Source organism: Babylonia areolata, chromosome 22 (assembly GCF_041734735.1).
Source record: "Babylonia areolata isolate BAREFJ2019XMU chromosome 22, ASM4173473v1, whole genome shotgun sequence".
NCBI classification, from domain to species: domain Eukaryota; kingdom Metazoa; phylum Mollusca; class Gastropoda; order Neogastropoda; family Buccinidae; genus Babylonia; species Babylonia areolata.
In genome coordinates, this window is record NC_134897.1 from 29,062,841 (window position 1) to 29,089,674 (window position 26,834).

A 26,834-nucleotide genomic window follows, 5' to 3' on the forward strand; every position below is an offset into this window, starting at 1 on the left:
CAATTAGAAAACTGATTGCAACAATGTTTAGCAGTATCATCAAAATGGAGTCGCACGCATGTTAATGTTGACAACTGCGTGAACGGAAGAAAAATAAAACCTAGATTTGCAGGATTTGTTTTTAAAATCATCATGTCGGGAAGAGAAATTATAACCTTGCAGTTAGGTCATTACGCAAATTTTACTGGAGCTCACTGGTGGAATATTCAGGTAAATGCCTCAGTTGTAGTTGTGGTAGTACCAGTAGTTTAACCACCACATCGATTCAGCTTGAAAAGTGATGATAAGTCCTTGCTTCTTGCTGTGAGTCTGTAGATGATCTAGATGTGTGCAAATGCTAACACATCTCTTGAAAATTTGAGACATGGTATGTTGACTGGGATGTGATAAAATATTGTCTTCTTCTTTTATAGACTACAGAATACTTCAATATCAAGAAGTGAAATCAACTTTTGTTTCACACAAACAATACAGAAGAATCACTATATTCACAGTCAATCACACGAAAGACATAAAATGTTTGAATGCTAAGTTAATATGAATATCGCATACAACAAGCACAGTCATACACACCCAATGATTATAGTCTCACAGTAAATGAGTAATTTGATATGAATATATTTCTATTTGTATTTCTTCGTATCACATAGGGTTTCTCTGTGTGAAATTCGGGCTACTCTCCACAGGGAGAGCATGTTGCTATACTACAGCACCACCCATTTTTTTGTATTTTTTCCTGCGTGTAGTTTTATTTGTTTTTCCTATCAAAGTGGATTTTTCTTCAGAATTTTGCCAGGAACAACCCTTTTGTTGCCGTGGGTTCTTTTTTACGTGTGCTAAGTGCATGTTGCACACGGGACCTCAGTTTATCGTCTCATCCAAATGACTAGCGCCCAGACCACCACTCAAGGTCTAGTGGAGAGGGAGAAAATATCGGCGGCTGATCCATGATTTGAACCAGCGCGCTCAGATTCTCTCGCTTCCTAGGCGGACGCGTTACCTCTAGGCCATCACTCCACATGAGACATAATATATATGAGACATAACATATATGAGACATAATTAAAATGCTTTGATATTTAAAGTATGTAAACCTCGCATAGCATCTTCCTCTTCTTCTTTTTCTTCTTCTTCTTCCACACTTGTGGGCTGCAAACTCCCACTTTGACTTATATGAATACAAGTAGGCTTTTCCATATGTATGACAGTTTTTAGCCCCACCTTGTACTTGTGCGCTGCCATACTCAGGTTTCAGGGTTGTGAATACTGGGTATGTTCTTGTTTCCATTATCCACTGAATGTTAACATGGATTACAGAATATCAATATGTATGTGATCTTTTGCATACACACAAAGAGGCTTCGGCAGTTTTGCAATACATTCAAGCAATACAACATCCTAAACACTAAGGCAGCCGTTTATTGGTTCAAAAACCATGGTCAGCCTTTCACAAAACACTAAACCATAGCAGCTCCATCCCATTTGCCTCTTGCAGCTCCTGTTCCCAAAGCCATTTAAGAGAACAACTGACAGTCAAATAATGTCAACGGTTTCTGAGATTCTGGACCAGTGTGAATAGTAGCCAGAAAAAACCCAGATCAGCACATTCCTTTAAAAATTCAAATTATTTTGTGAACTGAAAGAATTATGAGATAACAATCACATACCCAGAGGTAAAGGTGTGTGAAGAAAATATATTGGTAAAAGAATAGTGATGAGAGACAGAGAGAATAAACAAACGGTACCCAGTTAGATAATTGAATAAAGTGAACATATAAACTTGTCTTCTTTTTTTTTATCAGTGTCAGTGTCTTTCCCCCACCCCATCTCACCTTTTCTCCGACCCCCTCCCTATCTCTCTCTGACATGCAGTGTGTGTGTGTGTGTTGCACATATACATGTGTGTTCACGGGTGATGATCATGCATTTTGTTTGCCACACAATTATTGACCATTGGCTTGCCAACTGGCTGTCCGTAGACAAGCGTTCAGCTTTATTTTGCTTCATGTCTTATTGGTTTTTATTCTGCCATGAAGCAGTTTTTGCTTCTTTTTTTTTTTTTTTTTTTTTTTACAGAACTTTGGCAGAAATAAAAGTTCTTTGAGACTTGAAGAGAGTGTACAAGTTTCTCCATCTCTCAATATGTGTGACAGTTTCCGCTTTAGGTCCAAACAAATCTCTTTTCATACAATAAAATAAGATAAAAAGTTTCCTTTAGAAAATATGAGGAAACTGACTATTCCATTTAAACTAACATTTTGATCAGTTGTTTTTCTTCACATCGAGCTTCACAGAAATTTCATTTGTGAAATATTGGTGACTTGAAATCAGTTTAATTTGCTGTTTGTTTTGTTACTTTTTGTGCTGGAAAATTGTAACATTGTTTTTGGTTGTTTTATTTTCTTCATTCCTCTTAGGATATTTCTCTTTTCTCTTTGAATATTAAGATTTTTTTAACTGTAAAAGCTTCTGTTTAAGATTTATTATTTGTTTCTTTCATCATGATGTCAAAGTCATTGGAAATTAACAGGTCATCCTTTAATTTAGTTTAAAATTCTGTATAGATCTCATCTGCTGTTGCACTTCAGTTCTTGCTTTGATAAAATGCAACCAAAACTCTCCTCTGTGTCTTTGTATTGTCCCGCCTGGATTATTGTAATTCTCTACTTGTCAGTTCACCCAGCTACCTCATTGCTGGGCTTCAGAAAGTCAAGAATTATGCTGCTCGTTTTGTCTTTCGTTCCTCTAAATTTGTTCATGCCTGTCCTCTCCTTCATGCTTTACACTCCCAGTACAATAAAGAATTATTTGCAAAGTCATCTCTCTTTGTTTCAAGTCCATTGAGGCTTTTGGTCCACAGTATCTTTCTGATCATCTTGCTGCAATCTTTCAAATCCAGTCTAAAGACCCACCTTTTCCCCTCCTGAATAATTTTTAGCAGCTCATCCCTTTCCAGTATGAGCTAAAATGACAATTAGTGAGTGAGTGAGTTTTGATAGTTTCAGAATTTGTTGGTTGAATTTTTGATTGTCTACTAATACAATTTATGATAGTGTGCTTTGACTTGTGTGTGTGCGTGCACATGTACATGTATGTATTGTGTGTGGGGGTGGGGGTTCCATTTGTAAATGCCTAGGGTTTATTTTCAAGATTAGGAGCAAATCCTCAAAATAATGATAATAATGATAATCTTTCTGTTTCTTGTAACAGTTGTATTCAAATGAATTGCAAACAAATTCAGTTAATGCAAATGCCAGTATATGGCAATACTCTTGACGTGAAGTTGATATTGAGTTACTTTAAAAATAACCTTTGCTGTGCATTGATTTTTGAGTGTTAAAGGAAATCCTTTGCTCCAGTTGTCTTTTTACTACAACGTTGTTGTTGTTTTTATTTGAGCAGGAAGCATCATTTGTTTATGACCCCAAGATACTGCAGACCTTCCCCAAAGAAATTAACCATGATGTCTTGTTCAGAGAAGGCCAGACCCTCAAGGTAGGTAATTTTGATTAGATAAATGAATAATAATAATAATGGATACTTATATAGCACACTATCCAGAAATCTGCTCTAGGTGCTTTACAAAAACGCTTTTGTTAACATAAAACATTATATCTATGTTACATACACACCAAAATGTGACCACACACACACACACACACACACACACACACACTGCATACATACATTTTAACATACATGTGTATCTAACAGCTACCCTAACACATACGCACACATAGGCAGGCACAAACTTACATAAACACACGCACACACAATACACATTCATATACATGCACGTAGTTATGTACACATACATATGTATACACACATAGTCAAGCACACCTAACGAAAAGGAAGTGGACCTGCCACAATTGAACTTATTGCTGAGGGAAAAGGTGAGTTTTGAGATGAGATTTAAAAGATGCAAGGGAATCAGAATGACGGAGGTTATCAGGGAGCTTGTTCCACGTCTTTGGAGATTGAAAAGAAAACGATCTGTGTCCATAGGTCTTACTTCTGACGTGAGGTATCCTGAGAAGTCGAGTATCAGAGGAAGAACGGAGCTGGCGAGACGGGTTATAGATATGAATGAGTTCAGAAAGATACTTGGGGCCAGATCCATTGACTGCAGAAAAGGTCAGAGTGGATAGCTTATAGTCTATTTGATCAGAAACAGGCAACCAGTGGAGAGACTGAAGGAGAGGAGAAACATGGTCAAATTTAGAAGCTCTGCAAATGAGTCTGGCAGCGTTATTCTGAATTCATTGGAGTCTGTCTAACAGATATTTGGGAAGGCCGGCCAAAAGAGAGTTGCAGTAATCCAATCTTGAGAGAACCAGAGAGCATACAAGTGTCTTGGTTGCATCGGTTGAGAGATAGTGGCGGATAGAGCTGATTCTACGCAGTTCCAAATAGGCAACTTTACAGATATTCGAAATGTGCTGTTGGAAGGAAATAGGAGGCAGAAGACTAGTGTTCTGTTTTATTTGTGTTATAAATATATTGTATATAAGTATTTGTTTGACTATAAGAGATGCAGAAAAGAAAGGAATGCAGTAATTTTGTGTCAATACGTTGCTTGTAAAGGCTTCTTATGTAACATTTTTAGATTTTCAAATTGTTTGGAGTTTACTCATCCTTTTTCTTCTTCAAAGATTGAGATCTTATAAGATCTACAAAATGCCAGTTGAATGTTCACATTTGCTTGACTATTCTGAAGTTGATGAACTTTCGCACATTTTTTGTGACAAGTATTTAATGTTTTATAACTTGAAATTGTATAATTTAGTAATAGTACAACACTAAATGTGTCAAACAGCATTATAACTTTACCACCAACCTATTGATGATCTCATTTTAAAAAGCAAAAAACCAGATTCATATAAATCATTATCTTTTTGTTGTTGTTGTTGTTGTTGCATAAGCGTAACTTTTATTTTTCAGTCATATTGAGTTTATTAAAACCACATCTTCTCGACAGGTTTAGGAAATTCAGAGCATTTGTTGTTGTTACTTCTGGCCATATGAACATAGTAGAGTACATTTTTGTTTTAATGATATTTTTGTATTTTTTATTTAGTTAAAAATCTAGTGTGTGCACTTTTTTTTCAAAGGGTGATGTAACATTCACTCCACGACTTGTGGCACTTGATCTGAAAGGCAGTCTGAATTCACTGCGGAAGGATGGCACATTGTACACTGATGACAAGGAGGAAGAAGTGAAATGGTAATGAGAAATAGTATTTGCTTCTGTTGATGACTTGAAATGAGAAATAATTTTTGTTTGTATTGCAGTCTCGTTGGGTGAATCATTGCACATGGTTAAGGAGATGAACATGAAGAAGGAGTATTTTCAGCTCACAGTTTATATTTTATTTGTGAACCAGCATGACCTTTCATTCTAGTCAGCACATTAAATGTGACTACTACTGGCTCACCAGTTTTAAAATGATTATTAAGATTTTAGTCAAGATATGATTAACTTACTGGCCTTGAAGAGATGTAACTGTAAGTGCTGGGAAAGTATACTACATTACCAAGATCTGATGTTTTTTAACAGCACTTTCCGTATATTTGTTATGAAAATAAGAAGAAGAAGGTGAAAAAAATATTCAGTCGAACATCATCATCTTAGATGTACAGACTATGAATGAATAAACGAATGTGAAAAAAAATAGTATGTGTAACCTGTTGTTCTCTGTGTGAGTGTGTGTGCTGTCTTTCCCTATCAATGGGCAATACCGATTTTATGTAACAGGTCAGGGGATGTAACTCTTCACAAATCCGACCCTGGTCCCAGGAACCAGTTTTTGCAGGATTTGGACAAAGCAGAGGTAAGCACAGGTTGAGGAGAAGTGTTTGCATGTATCTGAAGTTAAATTTTCAATCGAGAAAGATGATTACCACAATGTGTTTTCTTGGCATTAAGTCTTTTTATAATGTAATACATTGTAGTGTACCTCGTGTGCGCTTTCTTACTGAAGTGTGCTATAGTGTACCTCAGATTTGGGAATTCATGATCCATGAATCAAAGGATATGTGTGAAACAAAGCAGTGCAGCTTTGTTCTACAAGTGTACACCAGCAAGTGCATATGTACCTTTAGGTTGGCCTTGAAAGCCTTTGTTCAAGTAGTATGTGCTTGGTGAGTTCAGCCCCTAACACAGCCCAGCTTTGCCTTCTCACTAACTTGACAAGATGGCATCTCCATCAAGTACTGAGGCTCAAAACAGAATGTGAAATACTCATGTTTCCCTGCAGGATATGATAAACACTGTTACGACTGCTGGCTCTGACATCGAAGACGAAGATGACGAATCTTTAGAAAGGTATAAGTTGCCCTATGGCAGTGATCTTAAAGATGAAAGTGCCAAAAGTGTTGATGATGACAGTGAGACATGTGACTGTGTCAAAGATTAAGCTGACAAAGCTTTTGGTAATGATTTTTCAACATGTGATAAATCAGTCAATTATGAATGGAGTGCTTTCAAACTTTGTCATTTGTTAGTCCACTCTATAATACATACATGGAGTGTTGGCCTGGTGGTAATGCATCCACCTAGGAAGTGAGAGAATCTGAGCTCACTGGTTTGAATCCCACACTTGCTAGTATTTCCTCACCCTTCACTATACCTTGAGTGGTGGTCTGGACTCTATTAATTCAGATGAGACTGTTTACAGCATGCACTTACTGCATGTAAAAGAACCCACAATAACAAAAGGGTTGTCCCTGGCAAAATCCTGTAAAAAAAGAAAACCCACTTTCATAGGAAAAACAAGTACACTTGCAGGCAGAAAAAATATAATTAAAATAGGTTGCTCTTATTGTAGTGATGTGCTGTCCCCGAGGAGAACAGCCTGAATTCCACACAGAGAAATCTGGTGTGACAAAAGAGTAATACAGTACGGTACAGTACAGGACAGGACAAGACAATACAAGACAAGACAAGACAAGGCAAGGCAATGCAATGCAACACAATACAGTACAATATAATACAACACAGTACAATACATATTACCACAAAATTTCAAATCTGTATGGGCTTGCATTCTTATTCTATAACTTTTCTTCTAACCTATTCAAACTGCCACTATGGAGAGTGTAGTGAAAATACCAACCGTCCAGTATAGAATAAGTTAAGGAAAGATAGGCTGTTGCATAATCATGCTCACATCAGGTGACAGTTAAGTTTATGTGTGTATATATGTGTTTGATTCTTTAGAAACAGTGATGCTACAAGTAATGCAGGCACTGTCCTTTTCTGTAAAGCACAGCACTTTCTTATTCTGAAATGTGCTCAGTGAAAGCATCTACCTCCCCCTCCACATATGCATGTGTTTTTGTGCGTGTTACATAGTACAAGTGTCATGTAAGGTGTTAAGTGCATTGTAGATGGAACGGTCTGGCGAAATGTACATGTGTGTAAGGATGTGAACACATATTCGTGCTGTGTTTGTATTTTCTGTCAGACAAGTCAAGAAGTTGATGACATCAAAGGAGACACTGGAAATGGAGACTGGTGTGGCACTGGAGACTATGAAGAAAAACCAGGTATGTTTGTGAATAACCACAGAGTGTATGTGCGACAGTAAATACCAGAAACTGAGAAAGACAGTAAGCTTTCCTTTCAGTTGGTGCTAGTTTTCTAGTATTACACTGGGCTGGTAAAGTTTAAATTGCTCACAGTTGCTATGGCAATGTGTTTACTGTAATGGGATGTATTATTTTGACAAGGAACATTTTGTTGCCATCAGTTTGTTGTTGTTTTTATTCATACTAAACCATGTTTGTATTGTCAGAACCTTGTTTTGACAGAAAAAAAAAAAACAAGAAAATAGTGATGAGTGTGCTGCTCAGTTGATATAGCTTCCTCAGCAGGTGAATTTCGTATCACATATGCATTTTCTGATTTTCTACCATCAGTTGTTTTATGCTGAACAAAGAGCAGACCCCATAAACTTAGTGTTTCTCTGAGTCTTGTACATGGAATATTGTTCCCTAGTTTGGGGGTATCTGCTTATTGCTTGTGTTAGAAAAACAAATTCTGCATTTGGCAACCAGGGGTCGCATGCCTGATGAATTCCCATTGGATGAAATGGCTATCACTTGCTTTTTTTGGAAACACAGATACTTCCGTTGTGAGGCACATAGGGAAAAGCTGAGCACCATTTGTGCTTATTTGATTTTAATTTTGACCCTTCTCGTGTTCAATTCAAACTCAAAATATTTCTTTTCAGGGTTCCTTTTCATTTTTGACTCACTTGTGTAAACAAAGTGAGTCTGTGTTTTACCCCAGTGTTTGGTTGTCTGTGTGTGTGTGTGTCCATGGTAAACTTTAACATTGCCATTTTCTCAGCAAGTACTTTGTCAGTTGACACCAAATTTGGCATAAAAATAGGACAAATTCAGTTCTATCCAGTCATCTTGTTTAAAACAATATTGCAGCTCTGGGATGGGCACAAAAAATTTAAAAAGAAGCCAAATTATATGCAAACTGAATTTACTGTTATATATATATTTTTTTTTTTTTTAAATTCTCTAAACCTGGCACTTTGACCTGATATTCTGACACAACAACTAGAACAGTCATTTTTATCAATTTTTGTTCAAACAGGAACTTCTTTTGCTAAGCATGGAAGTTATATTTATTTTGCATGTCTTTGGTGTAGATAGTAAAAAAGGGAAATTAATCTGTAATTAATGCTAGGGGCCTTAATTTGCTTTAAACTGATCTTTCTCATCTTAAACATTACATTTTGAAATATACTCAGTACATAAAAAACTTGTGTGTTTTTCTCTCAGTGTACAGGGTTTTCACTATGTTCATTCACCCAAGTGGTCTTTTTCGGAAAATACTAAAGTCAATAATGACTAGTGGACTTTATAGATCTATTGACTGAGCCCTTAAGGTCATGGGCAAAAATCAGTTGCGTACACATATTTATACATATTCAAAGCGCATGCTCATATTGTTTGCGAATGTGAACGACGCCATTTTGTTTCAAGTTGTTGACCTGCCCGTTCAATCCTATATTCAATCGACAATACACGATAACATGTGATGGAAAGTTGGAGAAGGAGACCGTTAAATATTTATTCAAAGAAAGATTTGTGAAGGTCTCATCACTTACTAGATTATGCCCCAAACTGCCATAAAAATATCCACAGAATCAGTCGGAATTCACAGTTAAAAATAATAAACCATGAGAGTTAATACCCTTGAATTGATGAAACGTAAAAATTTCCAGTCTTGACTTTGCTCAAAATAAAGTTCTTTTCACTTCATACGACGTTTAGAAGTACTTGTACTTGGCTCTGCATGTTATAAGTTTAACAAAATATTCAATTTTCATCTCAACTTTAAAACTATAAAACTAGAATGAACATAAAAGAGAAATTGAATCAACCGTGTCAACCGGGTGTAACTAAACTTGTACATCTATCTAGATCTAGAGAAAATGGCTAAATGTTGCAGTGTGATTGCGACGATAGCCACGTCTCCTTTACCGCAGACTTTAAAAGAATTTTTAATTGCCCTTAAATATTTTTTGAATGCCCAAGATACACCAGAAGACAGCGTTCTCACTGCGAATACCAGTGAATACCACAATCGATTTATCGCCCTTTAAAAAAGCATGTTTAAATATTATATTTTGAACGTCAGTTAAGGCGCCACAATAGTGTAATGGGTAAGACAGTTTCTTCTCACCCAAACACGCAGGGTTCGAATCTGCCGTGAGGACTTTTTTTTTTCTTCTTTTTTTTTTTTTTAACCCGAAGCTTTATAATAACAAATACAGAACACATTTTAACGATTAGATTTTTTTTTTTTTTTTTTTTTAAGTGTATCACAAGTGAGTCTTGAAGGCCTTTCCCCTCTTGTTATTTGTTGGTTTGAGCTGGCTGAGAAATGGAGTGGATTGCTGGTGAGAATGTTTGGAACAGATTGCAAGAAGTCAGTTTTTTTTCTTTCTTTTTTTGTGTTTGGCTGTATCAGGAGACACAATTCTTGATTTTTAAAAATATGTATGAATGCAGATACATAGATAGATAGATAGATATACAGATATATATATAGAGAGAGAGATTTATATTATCTGTGTGTGTGTAGTATATTTGTTGTCATTTTCACTTCTATGGCAATTTTCTGACATGTGGATCAGTGACATAAAATATTTATTTGTTTAAAAATTTGGTAAGTAATTGTCAAGCCTGTGTCGGTGTGTAAAGATTTTTTCTGTTATGTAATGACTTTGTTCAGATCAGGGTGAGGGCAACCCAGCAGATCAGGTGGTGTTTGGAAAGCACTATTACAACCTGGACGAGCATGTCAAGGTGTGGTCTGACTACCTGAGTGTCCACTTGCACCCTCGTTCTGTACAGATTGTTCAGGACTTCATTTTAGACAAGTAGGTATTTTAGTCACAACAAGAGTATTGGGCAGTATATGATTGAATGATTTGATTTGGCTTTAACAAAGTCATGGACTGATTGTCCAAGGACATTGGTATAACTTTTGTGGATTAATTCATGTGTTTTGTGTACATTCTTTTTCTCTGTTGGTATTTCATGCTGTGTATGTATGGATGTGCACACACATACAAATCTCCAGACAAATGTGTATTAATTGAATTTGTTTTCTGATCTCATTCACAGGCCTATATATATTATGAATCTTAGTGCCTGCTGTTGTATAACATTAATAACAGCATTTTTTTTTTTTTTTTACAGTGAAGACCACCCATTTGATGTCTTCGGACTTGGACAGCAGACTCTCTGTGATGATGCCTGGGATGAATGGGAAGACCGGGTTCGATTCTTCACAGAAGATTGTGATTTGATGCAGGTAAATCAGTATGAATAAATACAGCCCAACAGAAAATTGATTAGAATAATAAAGGAATCAGTTATTTCTTAATGAATAGATAAATAGAGAAAAAGATAAATGAAACAGTAAAACACAATATTTGATCATGAAAAAATAGGTACAGTTCACAGGGGTGCAAGTGGTTCCGTCTCATACGGATTTCCGTCTTGATGAAATTTCGATTTTTGTTTGTTTGTTTTTTTGTTGTTGTTGTCCCTATGCTTTTGGTCGGGGAAAGTTTTGGTCGGAACTTGAATACTGAACTATTCACCGGAAGATGGAACTCTCTTGACTGGTTGACCAGTGCTTAGCTAAACTGAAGCCAGCGCCAGCTGTGTCTGGCCGCGCGCGCTGTGTACGACTCCCATTTTTGCCGCTGGAATCCGGATGGGACTGTTCGTTGGAAAGCGAGAACAGAGAGAATGTGTGTGTGTGTGTGTGTGTGTGTGTGAGAGAGAGAGAGAGAGAGAGGCACACACACACACACACACACACACACACACACACACACACACACACACACACACACACACACACACACACACACACACTGTTACTTAGCCCTGAAACTCTGTATTTTACCGAGAGAAAAAAATCGCCTAGGACGGAAAATCATAGAAGCAGTCCGTCCCCGGGACGGACAAAAAATGAAAGGGGGAGGAGAGACATTACTGTTTCACCCCCTATTTCGTTCGAGTAAAGTAAACACAGAGTGGTATATCCCACAACTACTGCCTAATGTCATTCAGCAAGATGAGTTAGGGGAACTGCAGAAAGAAGCTCGGCAATACGTAAACGATACCAAGCTTGATGGCTACCTTCCATCATATAGAGACAATGAAAGAATTGACACTGATTGGTGGGGCAAGATTAGTGAACTTAAGAAGGAAGACAGCAATGAGCCCTTGTACCCCTATCTCTCCAAACTGGCCTCTGCATGTTTATCTGTTTTTACTGGACCCCTCATAGAAGGAACTTTCAGTATAATGGACGATATCATTGAGCGTGACCGAGCAAAGATTGAACCAGAAAATTATGAAGCAGTTGCATTGACAAAATCTGCCCTTAAAAGCTTGAAAGAGAAAAGCTGTACATTGAAGATCAAGCACAAGATGCGCATGACAACAAACTCCTACACTACTTACTTGGCTTTCCAGAGTTCGAAGAAAAAGGATATCTTGGAAGACAGAATTCGTAATGCCAAAGAAGTTCAAAGAGCCCACAGTACAAAAAAGCGCCAAAATCAAGTGGGATGTCGCCCAGGGCGTATGCCATCCAGACCGTCAAGTCAACCACCCAATCCCAAACCCTCAACTCAACCATCCAGACCGCCAAGTCAACCAATCAATCCCAAACCCTCAACTCAACGATCCAGACCGCCAAGTCAACCACCCAACCCCACACCCTCAACTCAACCATCCCAACCCTCAGATGTGAATGCAAGGAAGAGCTTTTTTACAACATTACAAACAAGACTTCAGAATGCTGCAACTCATTCATTTTATGACTTAAAGGTACTTGCTGTAAAAGCAGAGAAACATGAAGCCTACAAATCCAGCAGTATAGGACTGTATTCAGAGTTCCATAGTACTCTTTACCATGCTGACAGAATCTCAAAGGATCTTTACCCCGAGGATGCCCCAGATCATCTGGAACCTGTTGAAATAACAGGAGATGGAAACTGTTTACCAAGATCAGTATCTGTTCTTGCATACGGTACTCAAGATCATCACCAAGAACTGCGAACCAGAATTATTGTTGAAATGGCAGCCCATGAGGACCATTATACCAGTCTCTCTGTGTCTAAAGCTTATGCAATGAGTTCTGACTTTTTTGAGATGCAAGATTTATCTCCATTGACAATCAAAGACATTTTCCGGAAGGAAGTGGCGAGCATGTGTCATCAAGGAAAAGAAATGGGAGTTTGGCAAATCCATGCAGCAGCATCTGTGCTTCAAACACCATTAATGTCTATATACCCCAAGATACAGAATGATTGGTTGGAGGAGTATGGGGAAGAGGGGCTGAATAGAAATCACTTGAACAAGGTTTTCCATCCCAGAATTTTTGAGAATGACAGCGAGGTCAGATCAGTTCCAGGCATTATGTGGACAAGAATGGGAAGAGTTGAAAGAGTTTGGCGACCAAACCATTTTGTCACATGTCTCCCCAAAACTAATGGACCAAGAATGTCTAACACTTCTCTGACAGCACAGAAGAAAAGGGGGTCAGCTGACATCAGGCAGTTCTTTTCAAAGAAAGCAAGAGTTGAATAAATAATCTCAATTGCCAGTTAAAACAAAGGTATATAAAAGGTTGGCTTGATCAACTTTGAGGCACACACACAGATACAACTGAAGTTCCTTACAAATTGATTTGTATTTCCTAAACCTTTTGATTTTTTTTTCATTGTTCATCGAATTTTATATGATAGGTATACTGTTGACAGTGACTGTTTTAGTGTTGTTTATACTTTCAGTAAGTGACTTTGGTGTGAAAAGAAAGTTCTCTACTTCAATTCTTACTTGGGTTACCTGCTTGGTAGACACCTGTGTCAAATGGAATGACTTTATTACATACTGCACAGCTGAAATGTTTTCTGGGGATTCTGTGGAACATGATTGACATTGCTAAAACTGTAAGCAGCTCTTGGGAGTACTTTTTCCTGTCCACCACTCTGAGCCACCTGTTTTCACCTCTAGAATTTCCACGTTTTTGACAGGTAAGAAGCCTCTCAAACACTCACAAGCACACCAAATTTGTTTTGTTTTATTTATCCAATGACTAACAACTTTTATTCTGCATGTCATGTTCAGATACTAATAATTGAAAAGTTATGCATGCTATACAAACGTTACTGTTTTTATCAAGCTTTCCTTCTGTTAATTTGCCAGACAAGATACTGTTAGTAAGCTGTAATATAACCAGTGTAAGGCGGGAAATGCCACTATTGAAGGTATGCTTGTTACTTTCATCAGGACTCACTGCAATCTCTTTCTCTCATATGAGTCATAAGGTTAATAATACTTAAAATCTGATTTTAAAAACTTAGTCCATTAAAAGCATTACCTAAAATCCATAAATTTTCCTTGCCAAAAATATAAATATTTTCTTCTTGAAAGGCACTCTGAGAGGCCCTGAGAGAGCAGGAAAATGCACGAAATGCGTTGGCGGCCGGGGCTCCGCCCCGGACCCCGCTGGGGAAGCTTACGGCACTCCCCCAGACCCCCTAGACCGGACTTCAGTCTTGCTACTTTTTTCCACTTGCACCCCTGAGTTCATTTATATTTTTATTTTAAGTTGATCAGTAAATATGGACCATGATATATAATAGCAGTGTTATTTACTTTGTATTCTGTAGGATTTTTCCATCATATGTGAAGTATGTAAAGTGTAATCATATATATATATATATATTAGATGATAATTCATTTGATTTAGTGGTTAGAGACAATTGAGTCGGAAGGTTTCATCAGGCACATCTGGCTGACAAAAATGTATCAAGAGACTTCAACAGAGACTGGTGCAGCATGTAGGTGTCTGTGTCTTCCAGGGTTTTCTGGCATTATTTGAAACCCACAATATTTCTGGTAGCTGATAAACAGTTTGTTTGGTTTGTTTTTGTTTTGTTTTTTACTTCAAAATGTCACAGTATAAATTAATTATTAGTTTGACAGGAGAACAAGAAAGTCATATATGGAGTCCTGGTGTGCAACATCCATGGGAGTGTGTGTGTGTCTTTCATGTGTGTTGCAGGGATTTCACCTCTTGTTTGATGGTCACAACAGTTTTGGTGGTGCTGCCAGCAAAGTGCTGAGTTACCTGAAGGACGAGTTTCCAGGAAAACCAGTTCTCAGTGTGCCGTTAACACCAGCTGTTGTGCCCGATCAGGTGAGAACTTCTGTGTGTTGGTATTTGTAAAGCTTTATGGACTACCTGTAGGGCTACAGCTGATTAGGTGAGGTTGTGTTGGTTAAATAAATCATGTTAATTTTCTTGGTATTCTGTGATCAGGTATTTTTAACAGAGCCTCTAAAAGGTTTCTGTCAGTGATATTGATAATGTTAATGATGATTATAATGATATCATAATTCTTTGTTGTGTTCATTTTTATAAGAGCAACATGTTTGCCATGAAAAGGTGTGAAGACTTTATTTTTCAAGACATGGAAACCACTTCAAGAGTTATACACAGACGCTCACAGATAGAAATTGCTTCAAGAGTTTGTGAATCACACACATACAGACATGCATGTATGCATGTGTACTTACACACAGACACACACACACACACACACACACACACACACACACACACACACACACACACACACACTGATACAGAGAACCACATGTTTATCAATCAGTGTACTATAAGAAATTCAAAGAAATTCAAAGTCAGTGATTTCCACTTTGTAACAGACAGTGCTACAGAGAGCCACGCGTATACTGAACAGTGCTCTGTGTTTGGGGAACTGTGGTCCCAGCAGCTCTCTCTACCTCCCGCTGTCTCTGGCATCATCGTTGTGGAAAAATCTGGGTGCTCCTCGAACCTTCCCTCATCTGCTGTACAATGTAGGTAGCATGAGCCATACCTATACATCTTTGTCAGACTTGCGAGTATGTTTCTGTGCCAGTGTTTCAGAGTTTTGTTTTATATGTGCATTTTAATGTTCATGTAAACAAATATTTCTTCTGCATATATGTATGTTAGTGAGTGTACAAGCATGGCAGGTTGTTCAAAGCTGAAAAATTGATTAACTCGTTTAACTTGAACATATTTGACTTTTGACATGTGGGTGTGTCTTGATTTATATGTACCTGTACAGGTGTGCTTTTGGCATAAGAGAGAGAATGAATGCATGTCATACAAATGGTGCGAGTGTGAGGAGAAAAAAAGGTGTAGGGGTGTGTGTGTGTGAGTACATACTTTCCAAAATGTCTTGATTATTTGATTCTAAACTGTTTTACTACCTATTACTCAGCCATTGTGCATCATTGACAATCTTAGCAGTTTTATTTGTTGTGACACTCTCTCCCTCTCTCCACTCTTCCACTCTCTCTCTCTCTTACACACACGCTCGCACATACGTGCGCACACGCACACATACAGATTGACACACAGATACAATTACAGGCGTGCACACACACACACACACACACACACATACACACACATACAAGCATGTGCGCGCACACACACACACACACACACACACACGTTTTTGCCACAGGCTTTGAATATCAGCTAAAGATTAATTACATTCTTTCATTGAGTTGTTTATTCATATAAATGATTACATAAATTTATTTGTAGTGTGCATGTAAATTAAACAAGGCAACTCCTTCAAATATTTACCAATCATCAGCATTACAAGTGTCATTACCTGTTGATCAGCTTTAAAAATACATCATATTCCAGTCTGGTTTCTTTTCTTCGATGCCAGTGTGATCTGGCATACCACACAAGCGCTGTGCTGGCGGCTTCGCTGGACACCATGACCTTGCCTTTCAGACAAGAAACCAATCCTGTGAGTCTGTCTGACATCACCAGTGCCCTGACCTATCTGGGTAGAAAGGTTGGTGTTTTTAAAGTTTCATGAGAGAGAGAGAGAGAATGCATGTGTGTACACATTCATGGAAGTATTTGTGGGGATGTGTATATTCAGTGGGAAGAAGATGATTTTTATCATCCCTGCTGCTATTATATTCCCCATATATTGTTATCAGTAAAGAAAACCTGGGTGATGTATATCCAAGGTTCACATACACAAGATCACTCATGCTGCAGTGAACATGTTTGCACATATGCATTCTCATACATATAGATTTCTATTGATATTCGTGAGTTGATACTTGTTCACTTAAACACCCCAGTATACACTCATACTCACAGTCACACCCCTGTACACGTATATGCATGCCCAATACAGTTTAAAGGATACTGCTTCCAATATATATCTGTTAGTATACAGAACAAAAGGTATTGCATCCAGTAACTGTTTATAGTTTAACAGTATACTAAGGATATCGCATCCAATAACTGTCTTTTTATAAGTGTGCAAACGATATTGCATCCAGTGTCTTTTTGTTAGTATGCAGTACAAAGAATATTGCACCTGATATCTTTTCATTAGTATGAAATTCAAAGGACACTCCACCCAGTATCTTTCTTTCTGTTAGTATGCAGTGCAACGGATGATACTGCATCCAATAACTGCTTTTAGCCCTATACAAAGGATATTGCATCCAGTAACTGCTTTTATCCGTATACAAAGGATTTTGCATCCAGTAAATGTCTTTTTATTGGTTTTTCAAAGGATATTGCCACCATTATCTTTTTGTCATTATCATCATTGTGTCATCATCATCGTCATATTAATGTCTTTCTGGGATGGCTGCAGGTCACATCCTTGAACACCAGTGTTCCTTTTCCCATGCTGGAGGAGGAAACATTGGTGGACACCCTGATGAGTGAGAGGGAGAAGCACTTATGGCACTCACTCACCCCCCATGTGTCGTATCAGTCCAGTCCCATGGCTCAGTCATGTGTCATCAGGGGTATCCCCACCAACAAGATAAAAAGGTGGGTGCAGCATGTGGGGATTAAATGTGTGAGTGTGAGTGGGTGTGTTTGGTGGAAACCTCACAGTTTATGAGCAGGTTGTGTTTTTCATGCATTATTGTCTGCTGGAGGAGACCAATGCAGAAAATTGGTCGTTTTCTTATGTGAGAGGGTATGAATGATCTATTACTGCTGGTCATGAATATTTCATAACACCTGATGAAAAGAAAAGTATTAGTATATGCAACATTTTACTCTGAAATGATGTTCATCCACATTCCGTTCCCATAGTAGTGATGGTGTTGTGCATTTCAGGGCCAGTTCCTCTCCACAGTCTGTTCCCATTGTCATGATGGTGTTTTCCATTTCAGGGCCAGTTCCTCTCACAGTCTGTTCCCATTGTAGTGATGGTGTTTTGCTTTTCAGGGCCAGTTCCTCTCCACAGTCTGTTCCCATTGTAGTGATGGTGTTATGCATTTTCAGGGCCAGTTCCTCTCCACAGTCTGTTCCCATTGTAGTGATGGTGTTGTACATTTCAGGGCCAGTTCCTCTCCTCAGTCTGTTCCCATTGTAGTGATGGTGTTATGGTGTTATGCATTTTCAGGGCCAGTTCCTCTCCACAGTGTGTTCCTATTGTAGTGATGGTGTTATGCATTTTCAGGGCCAGTTCCTCTCCACAGTCTGTTCCCATTGTAGTGATGGTGTTATGGTGTTATGCATTTTCAGGGCCAGTTCCTCTCACAGTCTGTTCCCATTGTAGTGATGGTGGTGTACATTTCAGGGCCAGTTCCTCTCACAGTCTGTTCCCATTGTAGTGATGGTGTTATGCTTTTCAGGGCCAGTTCCTCTCCACAGTCTGTTCCCATTGTAGTGATGGTGGTGTACATTTCAGGGCCAGTTCCTCTCACAGTCTGTTCCCATTGTAGTGATGGTGGTGTACATTTCAGGGCCAGTTCCTCTCCACAGTCTGTTCCCATTGTAGTGATGGTGTTGTGCATTTTCAGGGCCAGTTCCTCGCCCCGCCACCTGTCATCCTGCAGTAGTGTTCAGGATGTGCTGCAACTCTACCTGACAGAAACATATCCACGTTCAATGAAGTGAGTGAATTTGTGTTTGTGTCGGTGAGGTGGGTTTTGGGGGGGGGGATGGGCAGGTTGGGGGAGGGGGCAGTGTTTCCAGATGCTTGTCCTTTTTATATTGAGACATACGTATGTGGTACATTTTATATTGTAAGATATCTTTTACCATGATGACTACAGACTGATGATGATATTGACATGAGTATGCGTTTCATTGGCACTTTTTACCTTTTACAAACAAACAAAAAATGTGTGTCTGTTACTTGCAAAATTAATGTTATGTTTTTTCAAATGCTTGTCTTTGTATGTTTAGACATGCTTATGTGGTACTTATAAATTGTTAGAGATCTTTTACCTTGATGACGACATACTGATACCCACTGCGATGGGCACTAGCTGCCCATTCTGCAGTGTTATTTGCCTATATGGCCTTTTTTTTGTTTTTTGTTTTGTTTGGCTTTGAAGTATTGATTTTTTTTCCTTTTTTACGATTTTTTGTAATCTAGGGATGATAAATTAACCGGAAGGGCTGGCGTACTCAGCATGGCCAAGTCTTATTTGCCATAAGGAGCAAAATGGTTGGGATACTTTGTCATGAACTGTTACATTTAGTTTGTCTTGGTGTTTTTTTGTTTGTTTGTTTGTTTTTGTAGATGTGACAGTTTTGTGTTGACACAGTTGAGCATTTGTATGGTTTGACAGTCCTGATATGGCCCTGTGTGGTCGGTTGGACTTTTAGCAACAAGAACATACTGATGATACTATTGACATGAGCATGTTTTTCATTGGCGCTTTTTATCTTTTTGAAAAAATATGGAAAATCTATTACCTGGAAATTAATGTTTTGTACCTATGCATGCTTTCAGGCTGGTTTGGATGGTGTGTGTTTGTTTTGGTGTGTTGCCTTGGATTTTGTGTGTGTGTGTGTGTGTTTTGTTTTGTTTGTTTGTTTTTGTTTTGTTTTTTTGGTTGTTGGTTTTTTTGTTGTTTTTTTGATTCACCAAAAACCTGATTTGATGGAAAAATCAGGCCCTGTTGGAAAAGACTCCACAAGTCGATATTATAGATCCATTTAGTCATGAGTTCAGACAAGTACTTGTGTTCCTGAAATATAACACCCATGTTCATTTGTATCTACAGATGGGCTTTTACATGTTGGGCCAATTCTGTCCTCTTTTCTGGAAACTGAATTGTTTTGGGAGGCCTCTTTTCAGACCTTGGGTTTCTGTCTTCAGTGCTGGATATTGTGTGTTTCAGTGCTGGTTGTGTGTTGAGAGACCCAGTGAAAGTGGGGACACCTTTTCCTCACATCTTCCACCCCTCTGTCACACAGACAGGATTTCTCAGTGCTTCTCAAAGACCACCCAGATCAGGTCAGTGTGTGTGCATAGTATATGTGTGTATGTTTTCAATAGTTGTTTATTGTCACATTTTCTCAACTAATAAAGGAAATCTTAATATTGAACCATATTTAGGTAGAGATGGATTGTTGCCAGTTTGATCTCTAAAGTGGGAAGTATTGAATTAAAAAGCATCACTGTCTGGTGTGTGCAGGGTTTGGATTTGATTTCTGCAGGTGGAGACTGTCAATTTCAACGTACTAGACTGAATTTCAACTTTGGGCACTTAATTTACTCTTCTTAATATTTTCAACAAATTTGGCATGAGCATTTGAAATCAGTTTTGTTTTGTTTTTTTCAGGGTGGAAGTGTGGGAATGGGGTGGTGGCTGATGGATGTGGGATGGGTGGGGTGGTAGCAGGTTGTGGAAACAAGTTGCACTTATTTTGGAATCTACTGCAGTGTGGGTGTGCAATGAATTTTTGCAACACCATTCAGACATGGCCTTTTTTTTTTCGTGACTTATCCTTCCCTCCCTACCCCCGCCCCACCCCCCAAAAAAGTATCAAAGTAGTGCTATAGGAGAATAAGAAAATATGAGAGACTGTGCACACTTTTCTTTGAACTGTCTAATGCCTGTTAATCTGGGCATCACTATAATGCAGGGGTGGAGTCCGTCCCCATGATGACGTCTCTGCAGTGCAGCACTGATGTGGGAGATTACGTGTCCAGTCTTCACGCCGAGGCAGCTCGCTTCAACATCCGCCGCCATCATCACTTCCTGGAAGCCGGGCTGGAAGAGGAGGAGTTTTCAGAGACTCTGGATATATTGCACTCTTTAGCAGACTGCTACAGTGTGTCTTAGCACACAGTCTGTATAAAAAGATTGCTGCACTTCCTACAACCTGTGATCAGTTACGTGTGAATTTCAAAGACAGTTCTTGGGTTTTACAAAAGAGCTGCCTTGAAGTTGAATATGCCGTGAAAGTAAAAATCAGGTCTTCAATAGACTAGTTGTCCTGTCTGATGTAATTCTGAGAAGATGGTTATGCTTTGTGTGTTTATGTGTGAGAAAGAGTATCAATTTAAAATGTATGTCAGTGTGGATGCCAGAGAGAAAAAGTGTCAGTGTGGTTTGGGCTGGCCTTTTTGTGTGTGTGTGTTTTCTGGGTTGTTGTTTTTTTTCACTAACTGAAACAAAGGCAGATTCTCTAGCCAAGATTCATGTGCTCCTTGGATTTTTGGCATCATATTCAAGGCCCTTGAGTTTTTTTTGTTTGTTTTTTTTTTAATGATGAAGCTGTTTTGTTGAAAGTTTTTTTCATTGAGCAATATAACATGAAATAGAAATTTGACACAGTTGTCTCTTTTGTACCTAATCTCTGCTTCATAATTAAATTGCAGTTCTGAACAAAATACATGTTCTCCAGATATATTTACACTTCTTTGAAAAGCATTTTTGTATAGTGTCATACAAATAAATTCCCATGCATGAATGCACAATTTTCAGTCTTGTTTTTCCAATGTGTAGTGAGACAAATGTGTCATTTGACTTTACAACACACTTATGACTTTACAACACACTAATTTTAGGCACCACTTCAGAACGACTTCAAAGTGATCCATGTTTTTTCATCAGGAAATGTTACTCATTTATGAAAAAAAAAAAAAAAAAGGACACTCATGCAAGAAAATGCTGTTTCACACCATTTACGTGAAAATTGCTATTCCTGGGCATCACTCTGTGGAGTTCTTAACCAGAAATTTGGCATCATGTTTGGTGTGTGCGTTAACATGTAAATGCTTTGATTTACAGGCACAGGCATACAAAAGGTGAGTAGGGGGAGGGGAAGCAGCAATATGGGAGGGGTTGTGGTTTTTTAACAGCAAAAACCCTCTGCAGTGTACTGTATGACATTTTCCAACTGGAACAAGACAGCAACTGCAAAATCTTCCTCCCTCCCATTTTGTTTGAAATCTGGTGTTGACTGATTTTTGAACAGTGCATGAGAAAACATGCCGAGAACAGCAATGCCTGATCTGGGATTAACAGTGTCCCATTTTTATTACGTTTCACAACATTAGCCTATACTTGCTAAGGAACAATAATAGAACATTTTTTGCTGTTGAAAACATTGGTCTGGCTTACCAGCAGAATTGGTATTAATATTGACCTTTGTTTTTGTTTTTCTTGTCCTTGACCAGCAAGCAGTTTGAGTCTGGTGTTTCCTGCTTTTGTAAATCACCATTTGTATGCTTTCTTTGCTCAAGAGATATGTACACGCCAGCCAGATGTGTGAGACTATGGAAAAGGAAATTTGTTCACATACAAAATATACAATAGCAATTTGAAACACTATGACAGACACCAAACATATTTTTTAAAGTTTTATTAAAGGTAAAAAGGCACCAGAAGAATGGTTAGTATGTGTAAAATATCAACTCTCAGAAGTAGCAAACGAGTTCAAATAAAATATCAGTTCTCACTATAAGAAGTAGCAAAGAAGTTCAAAAAATTATCAGCTCTATTAGAAGTAGTAGCAAATAAGTTAAAACAATTATCAGCTCTATTTGAAGTAGCAAAGGAGTTCAAATAAAACCAGCTCTTACTAAAAGAAGTAGCAAAAAAGCTCAAATCTGTGTAAATAGAAAAAAAACTTTGAGAAGTGTTGGAATGTGTAATCAAATCTGTGTAAACACCTGCCCTGCCACACCAGAAGGCCACTTGCAAATTCCAGCTGGAATTTAAAAATAAAATAAAAAAGGTGGGGGGAGGGGTGGTGGAGTGGGGATATTTCTTTGAGGATTTTTTGTTGTTGTTGAAATCTGAGCTATGCATAAACCAATGCACAAGTCAGACCTTGACTATTGCCCTATTACAGCCTGTGCTTCTTCAATTTGTCTGTCCACTTTAAAGTGATAACAACCTGTGCTATTACATACTACTTATCTATAAAATATTATTGTTGTAAGTTGGGAGAAATGGGAGGATAGAGTTATTTGATTTCTTGCAGATCTGTTAAATTTATTTCAAAAATGCATCTGCAATGTTTTCTCGTGTCAAAATACATATATGAGGTTTAAAAAAATCACATCTTCAGTATTTTCTTGTATCAAAATACATAGAATTTCTGGATTATAAATCAACAAGAACAACAAAAAAATCAACAAGTCCATTCTATTTTCCTCTTTCAGATCAATGGAGTTGAGATCATTAACTGATCAGGATACATAAAAACAAAGGCACAGTCAATTTTTTTTTCACAATATGTTTTGTGAAATGTTAAATGTTTTTTTTTTATCCATATTACACCAGTTAAAAGCAAGCCAGCTATCATTTTGGACACTTCAAATCTTTTTGTTCTGTTTAGGTAAGGATTAATACAATAAAGGCAAAGAGATATATGTAGCCAGTTCCATTACATCCATGGCGTTTCTCCTCTCACATCTCAGGGTTGAAATGGCCCAGAAAAGCAATGCTGAGGTCATCCCCCTCAGGATGTACAGTCGCTTTGTAGACATCACAGTTGTATGTTACTGAAAGAAAAGACACACAGCATGCACCTGCAGACTTGCTATTGCTCTTTCTTTTTCTTTTTTTCTAACACATTGGTGTGCATAGCTGTGAATGACAAATCCAGTATCAAAATGAAACTGTAAAGTGCTGCATTAGTGATCTTTGCAGCACCAAGTTTCCTTGGCATTAAGAATGTTCCTAACTCCATGCTACTTTCATACTTAGGAACATTCTTAATACTAAGCATACTTAACGCTGTAAAGATCGCTCATACAACCCAGCCCTAATTCTTAACATCACAAAAGTTTCCTTCTTACATTGTTTCACCCTATACTGTTCAGTCAATGATAAATCGGTACTTTGATTTTTGAAGTATATTATACTATGTTAGTAAGGTTTTAAGAATATCTGGTTTGTGCATAAATGTTTCGTGTATACTGTAATGTGCACAAGTGCAGTGTCAACAAAATATATCTTTTCAATAAGACAGTTTAAGAATGTTAGGCAAGTTAACATCTATATCCATCTTAAGTACTATTTACTTACACTGACTTACTATTTCCTCTTGTTCGACAGATGGACAAACACGGACTTATTGCAAACGTTGACTTATTATCAACATTCAACTTTAGCAAAGTTTTCACAGACATCTTAAAGTTCAAATTATCAGCAAAATACTCACCCATATCTCCAGCATTGAGTGTGACAGAGATGGTCACACATTCCTTCTGACACCTGGCAGCTGGAGTGAGCACCACTTTTCTTGATCCAGTGCCTTGTATGTACCAGCTGTGGATGCCAATTGGACTAGCGGGCTGAAAGAAATTGAAATCATTCTTGTAATAATAATAATTCATATTCATATCATCATCATTGTTGTTCATAGCCCAGCCGACTGCTCAGGAACGTATCTGGGCTGAAACACCATCAATTTCAATCATATCTTTTAAAAAAAACCTGGAAGAGATTATTAGATACAAGGACAGTCTAGCCTTGGACATGCCCCTGGTGTTGACCATTCTGACAATTTTTCACCATTGGATTAAAAAACACAACGAATCTGAACAAAAAAATGGTGATACATAACATACAACATCAACCATAAAAACAGGCATGACAACCTAAGATAACCTAGCAGCAACTCTCACTTCCTAGATAACCTAGCAGCAACTCTCACTTCCTAGATAACCTAGCAGCAGCTCTCACTTCCTAAGCCCAAAATAATATAACTGCTCAATTATGAAGAAGTTCACAAAGAGACCCTGAAAAGTACTTAGAAATTTTCTACAAAAAACACATGAAACATCATATTTTGGTATCTGAGAATTGTAATCAGCACACACTTCCAGAAAGATGCAAGTTAAAATTAAATAACATTAACATGTTTGAAATAGCACAACCTTACCAGTTGAAAACTGTCCACTTTGGGCCCATTGATAAAGATGGTCTTCCGAATGGCGACTTCCATAGTCTCCAGTAAGAGAGGCTTCGGAAACACTTTCCTCATGAGCTGACTGGTCCACACCAGTTTTGATTTCCTACACAGTAAAATATTAACTTAATGCCTCACTGCAAACATTAAATATAAATACTTTCTTGAAAAAACAGCAAAATAATAATGATGAATAAAAGGCATTCCACTGTGTATGGTAATAACCCAAGAGTAATTTGTTATTCCATGTTGTTTCACTCTGTGTGTGTGTGTGTGTGTGCCTGTGTCTCTGGCGTACCCAGAGTTAAAAGAAATAGAAAAATACCAGTAACTTTCTTTTTAATTACACATACTTAACCATGACCCAACTAGTGCAGACTCTATGCGGAGAAAACGAAAGTAACTACAGCCGATAACCTCCCGGAAGTAGGTATTAACCAGAAACTGGCCATGAACTTTTTAAGAATTTTGAGTGGGGGTGGTGGTGTAATAAGAGGTCACTTTTTTTTTCCGAATCCAGAATGGACAAGAACTCAGCAACTACCTTTAATGTGTGATGGGTTGGTATGTTTTTAGTTGTTTTTTTGTTATTATTTTTGTTGTGAAAAATTAAATATTTTTCTCTGTACCATAGCAAATATCCGGTACACTAATGTCAAAAAAAGCAAAGTCACCACTACTTAAGCAACCAGTCTCAGCAGCTCTTCAGCTGTCATGACATCTCCTAATTATGAATACAACTTCACACAAAAATCAGTTCAGGCTTTGTACGTACCAGATGAAGTAGAAGTCTGGCTGGGCTGCAAGTTTCTTGGCAACATCAGAGTCCAACAAATCTCTCACTTGTGAAGCCCACTCAAGGTTGGTTTTCACTCCCAGCATTGGAAGCTGGGAGAATGGATTGTTGGATAAAATGTTCTGAAAGGTTTCCAGACTCACATTCTTTCCTTTTCCCTGAAACAAAATCCTGAGAATTTTAATTGACGTCAGTTGTCAACTTTCACATTTCATTGGATTCCTTTCCCTTACCTACACCTTTGAATTAAAGGTACATCTTTTAAACTAGTAAATCACATTTGACCAAAATGATCAGAAACATTGCTTATGATTTGAACATGTGAAGACTAAATCACAGCCACACACTGCACCCGTTTCCCATTTAATATCAATTCTAAGTAAAAAGATGTTAAACTGAGGAATGAATGAATGAACAAACATTAACTCATTCAACCCACTAATTGGCATTCTCTGCCTGAGCCTGACTAGCAGTCAGTGAACAAACCCATTCACTTAAACCAGTTTGTCAGCTTGCTATTAATTATGCTGCTGGGGAATGGAAGTAACTGGTACTTATCTTCCTTCCTCACAGGCAAGCAAAATGTTGCAAAATAATTTTGAACGGTTAGTGTGGTTCTTTATCCAGTTTTCTGCATTGATGGGGCAAAACGTCAAACGCTTGATGCACAGGAAGTGCTCGTTGAAAATATAATGGACTCTTGGCAGGGAATTCAAATTGGGTAATGATGATTTGACTTCTGACTTCTAATTCATCTGATAAATCTTGGGGAAGTGACGGAGATGAAATCAGCGACCGGTCTGGACAAAGTGACGGACATTTGAATCAAGCAGACAGCCCATAACCCTTAACATAGACAGAAGCTGGCATTTTACTATTTTTCTTTTTAATTTAAAGTTATAAGTACAATATTGCATCCCTTGTCTTGCAACTTCAGGAACTTGTTTCAAAATTGTATTTCTATGAGCATGTAAAATTTGGTGGTACTTGGTCAAGCAGTTACAGAACTGTTATTGTTTAGCCATGTACCCCTTTTACTTTTGTTCAGCTTCTCTGCCAAGTCATCAGCAGGGTAGATCAAACACTTCGCTCTAACTTTTGAAATATGCCAGTAATAGCTATCAAATTTAGCACACATATTGTATATGATTGTTCTTTTGAACAGCAGATATTCAAATAATTTATATGGACAACTTGTCTGCCAGTAATAGCTATCAAATTTAGCACACATATTGCATA

At 37.9% G+C, this 26,834-nt stretch overlaps 2 protein-coding genes across 2 annotated transcripts in view; one reads left to right on the forward strand and one right to left on the reverse strand.

The window, feature by feature from the left end:
• The first annotated feature begins 44 nt into the window (after positions 1-44).
• Positions 45-21,357, forward strand: LOC143297301 (protein misato homolog 1-like). Its single transcript, XM_076609575.1, has 14 exons — positions 45-210; positions 3,403-3,495; positions 5,115-5,227; positions 5,759-5,834; positions 7,470-7,551; positions 10,262-10,409; positions 10,732-10,846; positions 14,624-14,758; positions 15,289-15,441; positions 16,314-16,445; positions 17,271-17,452; positions 18,436-18,528; positions 19,768-19,883; positions 20,516-21,357. Exons 1-14 carry the CDS (start codon positions 133-135, stop codon positions 20,713-20,715), a joined length of 1,716 nt encoding a protein of 571 aa, XP_076465690.1. The 5' UTR covers positions 45-132; the 3' UTR covers positions 20,716-21,357.
• An 868-nt stretch (positions 21,358-22,225) lies between these two features.
• The window catches only part of LOC143297422 (bombesin receptor-activated protein C6orf89 homolog), a 6,551-nt gene continuing 1,942 nt past the window's right edge, over positions 22,226-26,834 (reverse strand). Inside the window, exons 3-6 of the mRNA XM_076609768.1 lie at positions 25,575-25,753; positions 24,773-24,905; positions 24,050-24,182; positions 22,226-23,387 (exon numbers count right to left, since the gene is read on the reverse strand). Coding sequence (XP_076465883.1) covers positions 23,293-23,387; positions 24,050-24,182; positions 24,773-24,905; positions 25,575-25,753 — 540 coding nt within the window. The 3' untranslated portion in view covers positions 22,226-23,292. The remainder of the gene's footprint in view (positions 23,388-24,049; positions 24,183-24,772; positions 24,906-25,574; positions 25,754-26,834) is intronic.

Bases quoted from the DNA above. Each gene is read 5' to 3' on its own strand.
- LOC143297301 (XM_076609575.1), top strand. From the start codon at position 133: ATGTCGGGAAGAGAAATTATAACCTTGCAGTTAGGTCATTACGCAAAT. The intron at 3,496-5,114 runs GTAGGTAATTTT...TTTTTTTCAAAG, and splicing joins GAGAAGGCCAGACCCTCAAG to GGTGATGTAACATTCACTCC. The intron at 5,835-7,469 runs GTAAGCACAGGT...ATTTTCTGTCAG, and splicing joins AGGATTTGGACAAAGCAGAG to ACAAGTCAAGAAGTTGATGA.